The following is an 8239-nucleotide window of genomic DNA, read 5'->3' as shown; positions in this document are numbered from 1 at the left end:
GGATCGGTGCGGCATCCGCAGTAATGCGGGCATTGCATCGGTCTGTCGTGGTGAAAAAGGAGCTGAGCCGCAAGGCGAAGCTCTCAATTTACCAGTCGATCTATGTTCCTACCCTCAGCTATGGTCATGAGCTATGGGTAGTGACCGAAAGAACGAGATCGCGAATACAAGCGGCTGAAATGAGTTTCCTCCGCAGGGTGTCTGGGCTTTCCCTTAAAGATAGGGTGAGAAGCTCAGTCATCCGGGAGGGGCTCAGAGTAGAGCCGCTGCTCCTCCGCATCGAGAGGAGTCAGATGAGGTGGCTCGGGCATCTGATCAGGATGCCTCCTGGACGCCTCCCTGGTGAGGTGTTCCGGGCACGTCCAACCGGGAGGAGGCCCCGGGGAAGACCCAGGACACGCTGGAGGGACTATGTCTCTCGACTGGCCTGGGAACGCCTTGGGATTCTCCCGGAAGAGCTAGAAGAAGTGGCCGGGGAGAGGGAAGTCTGGGCATCTCTGCTCAAGCTGCTGCCCCCGCGACCCGACCTCGGATAAGCGGGAGACAATGGATGGATGGATGGATAATGTGTAATGTATTAATGTAAAGCATTAATGTGTTAATGTAAAGCATGTATTACACATGAGGGCACAGTGGCGCAATGGTAGCAATGAGCTGGAGCCCTGTCTAGAGATTGTTCCTGCCTCCTGCAAGATGCTTGCTACACAACCGTCGATTAATTAATTTATTGCAGCAGTACTGTCTCTTTCAAATGTACTAACCCCAAATTCCTGTCCTTCCTTTTCTTTCTCCAAGTAACCAATCGCTACACAATCAGCTCTGCAATAGATGTCAAGCCATCTGTAAGCTTAGAACGCTGATTCTTCAAAACTTTTAAGGAACATTGAAATATCTTCATTATAAATGTTTAATTATTCCATCCATCTGTCCATCCAGGGTCATGCCAGTCCCAGCAAGCATACAGCACTAGGCAGGAACAATCCCTGAATGGGGCACCAGCTCATCGCTACCGCTGTGCCACCGCACCCTCACTTTTAATTATTAATAGTATACATTATTTAAATTAAGTTAAAAATGTATCTGTATAATTTAATATACGTACTTTACTGCATTTTACCTTAAAAATATCAAGAGCCCCAAGAAGATAGTGCTTGGAAATCTAAATTGACTTAGAAGCCAGTCATCATCATCTGTAAATACACGCTCTTTTCTAGTGAATTGAATTCCCTTATTGTTATTGTATGGTACAATAAAATTCAATATGAAAATCTTCCACAAATGTATTTTCCTATACAATGATAAAATAACAGTAATAATAATAATAATGATAATAATACGATAAAAAAACAATGAAAAATATACAATATGAAAGCATGTACATATACTGCAGATTGTGCAAATGGTTAATAGTGGCTCAGGTTGTACAATGTTACAACTACAGTACAAGTTTACAGTGAGGTAATTGTACTTATAAATACAAACAGTTCTACTGGGAGCACTTGATGGAATGATTGAGTGTGTTTAGAGCTCTTAGGATGAAACTGTTTCTGAACAGTGGGGTCCCTACAGGAAAGGCTCTGAAGTGTTCGCTGTATAGAAGATGTTCAAATAGACTGTGCGCATGGCTGAGGCAGTGTGTGCTAGATGCTGTATCCCGATAATCCTCTTTCCGATCAGCTGCTGTAGAGCTGTGATTTCACACTCAGATACACTGGGTTAAAATACTCAGAGTGATCCACTGAGAATAACAACACTAAAGCAGCTATGGTATTTGGAATAGTCTGGCCATTCCATGGACCATTATATTGTTACAGGTTGACTATAATCAGATGCCTTAAACTAATAAACGATATGCGGGATATCAGGGATGTGAATCTAAAAAATAAAGGTAAATCACACAGGAACAGTAGCACAGCTTTGATACTGGGTGCCGCCAGTTTGCAGAACGGAGTTGAAAAATTGCGTACGCAAAGAATTGAGCTGGCATGAGAATGTGCATGGCTTTACACCAAGTTTAGTTTTTATACATCACAATGGAAGCATGAAAACAGGCATACGCAACATTTATGTGCATATGCACCATTTATACATGCGGCTCCAGGTCACGTCACTTGCAGAAATTCTCAGATGATTGTAAATGATTCACTAATGGGGGATCTTAACAAGGGTAATGAGACAGAGGAACAATCAGGGAAATTTTCAGTGTAAGACTTGGATGTAAGATTTCACCTATCTGAGAAGAGAAGAGAATTTTCTGTAATATGACATCAGTAAAACCAAGGAACTGCGTATTGACTTCTGCTGCATCAAAATGCCTCTACACCTGGCCACAAATCAGAGAATGGATGTCATGGTGGGGTATTGCTACAAATACAATTGGGTCCATTCAATGACATGCCGGAACTGGTTTCATAATACAGAGGAATACCTTTTAAGAAGAGTAGGTTCCTTTTCTCTGGGGACTATGCGCCTCCAATGTGAGTAGTGACAACCTTCACATCTTCCACAACTATGTGATGGCCAGTGCAGTTTTCTATGCTATGTTGTGCTGGCCTGGTAACATCACTTCAAAGAGTCCCACCAAATCAACGAGCTAATTTTAAAAAGGCAGGCAGAGTTATGGGACCTCCTGGACATAGTAGTGAAAAAGAAAATGAAGACAAAACTATGTGCCATTATGAACAATCCTGAATATACAATATCACAACTAGCTTTAACTACTTTCAGTCAATGAGTTATTCAGCAGAAGTGTGCCTTGAAACACTACTGGGACACATTTATACCAACATTATTACACCTGTGTAAGGTCTCACTGTTAGTGCTCTCTTATCTTTAGCCAAACTAAAAGTTTGTTTTTTTCTTATTTCTTTAATTGTATTCCATCCAAGGGTGGCTTTTGCCTTGTCCATACAACTACCAGGACATTTGTTGGTAACCCTATCAGCCTATAATTAGCAGAACAGATCAAGGAATTGAATGGATACAGAGGCAGATTAGTTATTGTACTCCTTTTGTTACCACTCTCTGCATGTATAATAAAATAGCCACATTTTTTATTTATGATCCAAATGCAGCTTTTTTTATAATTTATTTTCAGTGCCAAGAAATGACAGCATCATGTTTAATATTTTATAATACTATGTCTCTGAAAGTGCAAGTGTGTATGATATGCCCAGTACAATACTTAGGTGAATTCAATAAATGAAGCAAATATTAACACCATGGTAGCAAGCACTATCTTGAAGATGGCTGCTAGTGTGTACTCACGCAACCCTGATGGGTGGGGGAAAGGTATCAGAACACTTTGATTTTTGTTCCTTTTCATATGCAGCAAGGCAGAACTAATCTCTTAACAGCTACCATTTGTTTATCTTTCGGAAACATTAGTGGGTTAAATGGAGTGGCGCCTAATGTATATGGTGCACCTTATAAAGAGCGCATTTACTCATGAGACATTACAGTTTGGTCAAAGGAAACTGAAAAGCTATTCAGCTTATTTACCTGTGCAGGTAATGCTGTTTTAAAATGAAATGTTCATTTTCTTAAAATAGATATTCTTCATACTCAAATACATATTGTTGTTTGCTTTGTTTAGATACAAATCTAGGGTAAGAATCTATCTATCTATCTATCTATCTAATGTGATATAAACTAAATGTTTTTTTGAAATACTAAAGTTCTGCCATAGCAAATCCAGTCATTTTTTGTAATGCTACTTAGATGTAATGAATTATCGAGTGTTGGCTCTTGCCCATTGCTTCAGCTCTAATGAGCATTAATTGAAAAGAGCAGGTTTAGAAATGGATGGATGAATGAGTGTTAATGAATTTATATATAGTGTAATTTGTATGGGTTTGAATTATTGAATATTAACAAAGCATTTTATTAAAATAATGTACACACCAATAGCTACAAAATTTAATTCTCTAATGTGAAATTTCAATTTTCATCTAACTAATTTTTCAATTATCTGTTTTCAGGAAGAGTGCATTGAGAAGAACAAACTACAGAAGAGTGTGAGAAATGCAGAGTCTTGTGAATTATGGTCTCATATTTGCCTCCACATGCGGCTTAATTCTGGGAATTGGATTCTGTGCCAATATTCTTGTGTTCTCCCTCTTTGCTCGATTTAACTCATTGCGCAAGAACTGTTTGGATCTCATCCTGTTAAATATGGCACTGGCAGACTTTCTTAACCTTTTACTGGTACCATTCACCATACACATTTCCATTTACCGTAACTGGTCTCTTGGAGACACTTTTTGTAAGATCTACCAGTTCTTTTTAGCTTTTTCCTTGGCAGCCAGCACCTATTCCCTATGTGCGGTTTCATTCGCTAGGGCCATGATAATCATCAAGCCTCACCAACCACCAGAAATTAACTTTGTCATTTTCATGCTGTTTTTAGTCTGGGCACTCAGCTTTTTTATTAGTTTTCCCCTTAGGATTTTTGCCACTAATGAAACTGGAATGAATGTTACCTTCTGCTTACCCACTTTGCATGAACATCACTACCAGGTGGTTCTGGGACAGTTTACATTCTATTACTTATTTCCCATGCTAGTGATTACCTTCAATTACATACGATTGGCAAAATTTCTTCACAAAAGTCCAATGATGTCCAGGGTAAGTTCCAGGAACACTCGCAGAGCTTCCATCATGATTTTCCTTGCTGCTGCCACATTCTCAGTATGTTGGCTACCAGGATATATGTTGGAGTTATGCGTCTATCTTGGATTATATTGTCACAGCACTGTCTGGGATACATTCTACTTTATCTGCACTGTTCTACAGTACCTTCATCCTTGTGTTAATCCTGTCCTGTATGTCCTCCTGTCAAAAAGGTATCGGCATATCAAAGTCAGCTGGCTTCTTAACTGCAGCAAAACTAAAGTACAGCCACAGATTATCAGCATCACTGAATGACTGTGTGAGAGGAAAAGTGGAAAAACAAATGCTACTGTTTAAGAAATGAATGGGCAGAATCCCGATAGATAGATAGATAGATAGATAGATAGATAGATAGATAGATAGATAGATAGATAGATAGATAGATAGATAGATAGATAGATAGATAGATAGATAGATAGAAAGAATTTACTCACAGCTATCACATGCATCCATCAAGTTTGCAATACTTTTTGTGAGCTACATGCCCATGACTCTGCATTTCAGACAGTCTATGAGATTCAGGAAAATATGATGAGGCAGCTGATGGTGATTCCAACAAAGGATTTTGCAGAGTGTTTTGAACAGTAAAACAGACGCTGGGAGAACTGTGTGAGGTCCCAAGGTGCCTGCTTTGAAGGGGACTGAGGCATTATAGTCCTATGTACAATATTTCTTGTATCTTGCACCTTCTTTGATAAATTCATCTATTTTTCATATTACATGACTTGATACTTTCCAGACAGACCTGAGTCCAACCTTTAGAGGCAACCAAACAAATGATTCCTGTATCTGTCAATTAGACTTCTGCACCTGCTCATTCTTCCTGATCAAACTGCTCCAGCTGTGTCAGGTCTAAAGGGCGCCTTCTCCAGACTGCATGTTTCAGTTCTTTCTATAGGCCACTTCAGAATATTTCAATGCTTTATTCTTAGCCATTCTTGGGTGCTTTTAGCTATGTGTTTTGGGTCATTATCATGTTGGAGGATCCATGATCTGGGACTGAGACACAGCTTTCTGACACTGGGCAGTACGTTTCCCTTCAGAATGTACTGATGGTTTTGAGATTTCACTGTTCACTGCACATACCCAAGGAACCCCATGCCAGACGTAGCACCAAAATATAAATGAAACTCCTTCATGTTTCACAGTAGGTGTGATGTTCTTTTTTTGAAAGCTTCACATTTTCATCTATAGACACAGAGCTGATGTGACTAAACATAAAAGCTCCAGTTTAGCTTCTTCTGTCCAAAGGACATTATCCCAGAAGCACTGTGGCTTGTCATTATGCATTTTAGCAGTCTGGCTTATTTATGTTTTTCTTTCAACAGCAGAGCCCTCCTGGGCTTTCTTCCACTAAGCACAATGTCACTAAAAAAGCAACAAATTGTGCAGTCAGACACTGATGGACCTTGACCTTGGAGTTCAGCTTGTATCTCTTTAAAAGCTGTTCCTGGCTTTCGGTCAACTATTCTCATTACCTTTTTGCCCATTCTGGGGTCGATTTTCATCTTACAGCTGTGTCCAGAGAGGTTGGCTATACTGTAGTCCCATGGGCTTAAACATAATAATACTTGCAACTGTTGTCACTGGAACATCAAGCTGCTTGGAGATTATCATATAGCCATTGCCTTTAACACTCTTCTCTATAATTTTCTTTCCGATCTCCTCAGACAATGTTTTCTTTTGCTTTTTCTGGTCCATGTTCAGTGTGGGTCACACAATGATACCAAAAAGCAGAATGACTACTTTTCTCCATTTAAATAGGCTGAATGACTGATTGCAGGAGGTGCTGTGGCTGAAGAGGATTTGCTGACATGCTGATGTTAACTTTGCAAACAAGATAGGCAGCTGAGAGTTGCTGAGAGTTTTATTTTTCTTTAGAACAATTTATTGCTTTTTTTTTCACCCATAGGAGCAAAAGTAGCTGCGTGTTTGGAGGTGCATTTGGAAAAGGTACTTGAACTTGTATGTGTACTTTTGTCATCTGTATTTGAACTAGCATTGAGGAGGCGGGGTGGAAAGCAGCAGTAACCAAAATTGACATCTGTAAGTAAGTAACCATGTCATAGCAATAAATAGTTAATAAGTAACTGAAACAATGATTCCTCAGTTTTAAAAAAAAGGCAGCAGCTGACTTCAAAGCAATAAAGGGGAAGGCTCAGCAGTGTGTAAGTAGGGTTGTAGGAGCAGATAAGACAGTAAGAAATTAGCTAGCAGCAGCTATTAACTAAGGAAGTTTTATTTCATTTATTTATTTTAGATTGAACAGTTCTTAGCGGTTCAGAGGTAGAATAGTTAAGTGGGCGACAGCGTAATGGTTCATTAATACAGAGGAATATAAACAGTGTGAGTGGAGAGCTTTTAAGTAATGAATAAGAGGAGTGCAAAGTTAGAAAAACAGACAGAGAAAAGTAAAGTTAACCTCATAGAAGGACAAACAGCAGGCAGTTGAGAGGGAGAACATTGCAGGAGTTTAAGGGGACAGATGGTGTAAAATAGCTGTAGCAGTTCTATAATCTCTTTTCTTTGGCTTAATTTTTTATTTTTACCATTACAGTTAAATCATTTAAAATTAATTAAAATAAAAAGTTAAGGCAGTCTTAGTAATCATAAATCTAATTTTAATAATGAGGCCAGTGCAATGCAAATCCTGTTGGATGCTGGACTTTTTAGATGATGGCTTGGAAGAACCAGTCGTCTATGACGGCTACATCTGCAGGAGATACAAGCTGATCCAGCACCTCGAGCTCAGGGTCGCAAACTGGAGGAGGAGTTAACTGGCCTACATTGTAGTAGAGAATTGGCCCAGGTGTCCTTTAGAGAGACAGTGTGCACCCCTACGGTTGTGTGGGAGCAGATTCTAGACCAGACAGGTTGAGATATGTGAGTCACAGTCACAAGGTGTAAGGTAAGGGGTGCACACTCTCCTGGGGCATCAACCCCAGAATTAGAAGAGTCAAACCATTTTTAGGTCCTTGAGGAGCTGGACGGTGTTTCTGATGATTCTGAGATAGTAGGCAAGAATGAGGAGTCCCAATGGGCCACCCCAAAACCAGTTCCCAGAAAGAGAGAGGTAGTGATAGTTGGCGAGTCAATCATTAAGGGGATTAAAGTGCAGGTTTGCTCTAGAGAGAGAGAGAGTCTCACACTGTGTGTTGCCTTCCAGGTGCACAGGTGGGGGACCTCCCTGGAAGGGTGGATAGGCTCTTGGTCAGAACGGGGATGGATCCAGTTGTCATTGACCATGTTGGGACAAATGACATACATGAGGATAGTCTGTCAGTTCTGCTATCCAAATTCAATGAGTTAGGTGCCAGGCTGAGGAACACAACTGACACAGTAGTATTCACTGAAGTTCTGCCTGTACCACACACCAGTCCAGATAATATTAAAAAGACAAGTTTACAGGAGGATATTATACAGTAGTCATGGAGAACTTTAACTATCTGAATTAGATTAGAAGGCTTAATGCGTGGCTCAGATCTTGGTGCAAGGTAGAAGGATATAGGTTTATGGAGTATTGGGACTCCTTTTGCAACAGATGGGACCTGTTCAGCCACGACAGGTA

At 40.1% G+C, this 8239-nt stretch overlaps 1 protein-coding gene across 1 annotated transcript; it reads left to right on the top strand.

Annotated features, from left to right (window-relative positions):
* The first annotated feature begins 3921 nt into the window (after positions 1 to 3921).
* LOC127526147 (galanin receptor 2b) lies at positions 3922 to 4986 on the top strand. The gene has a single exon (XM_051920643.1). The coding sequence runs from the start codon at positions 4024 to 4026 to the stop codon at positions 4924 to 4926; it is 903 nt and encodes a 300-aa protein (XP_051776603.1). The 5' UTR covers positions 3922 to 4023; the 3' UTR covers positions 4927 to 4986.
* The last annotated feature ends 3253 nt before the right edge of the window (positions 4987 to 8239 follow it).

The sequence above is a fragment of the Erpetoichthys calabaricus genome, chromosome 1 (assembly GCF_900747795.2).
Source record: "Erpetoichthys calabaricus chromosome 1, fErpCal1.3, whole genome shotgun sequence".
Lineage (NCBI taxonomy): Eukaryota > Metazoa > Chordata > Cladistia > Polypteriformes > Polypteridae > Erpetoichthys > Erpetoichthys calabaricus.
This window is presented reverse-complemented; position numbering and strand designations above follow the sequence as displayed.

Coding starts and splice junctions, on each gene's coding strand:
- LOC127526147 (XM_051920643.1), top strand. CDS start 4,024: ATGCAGAGTCTTGTGAATTATGGTCTCATATTTGCCTCCACATGCGGC.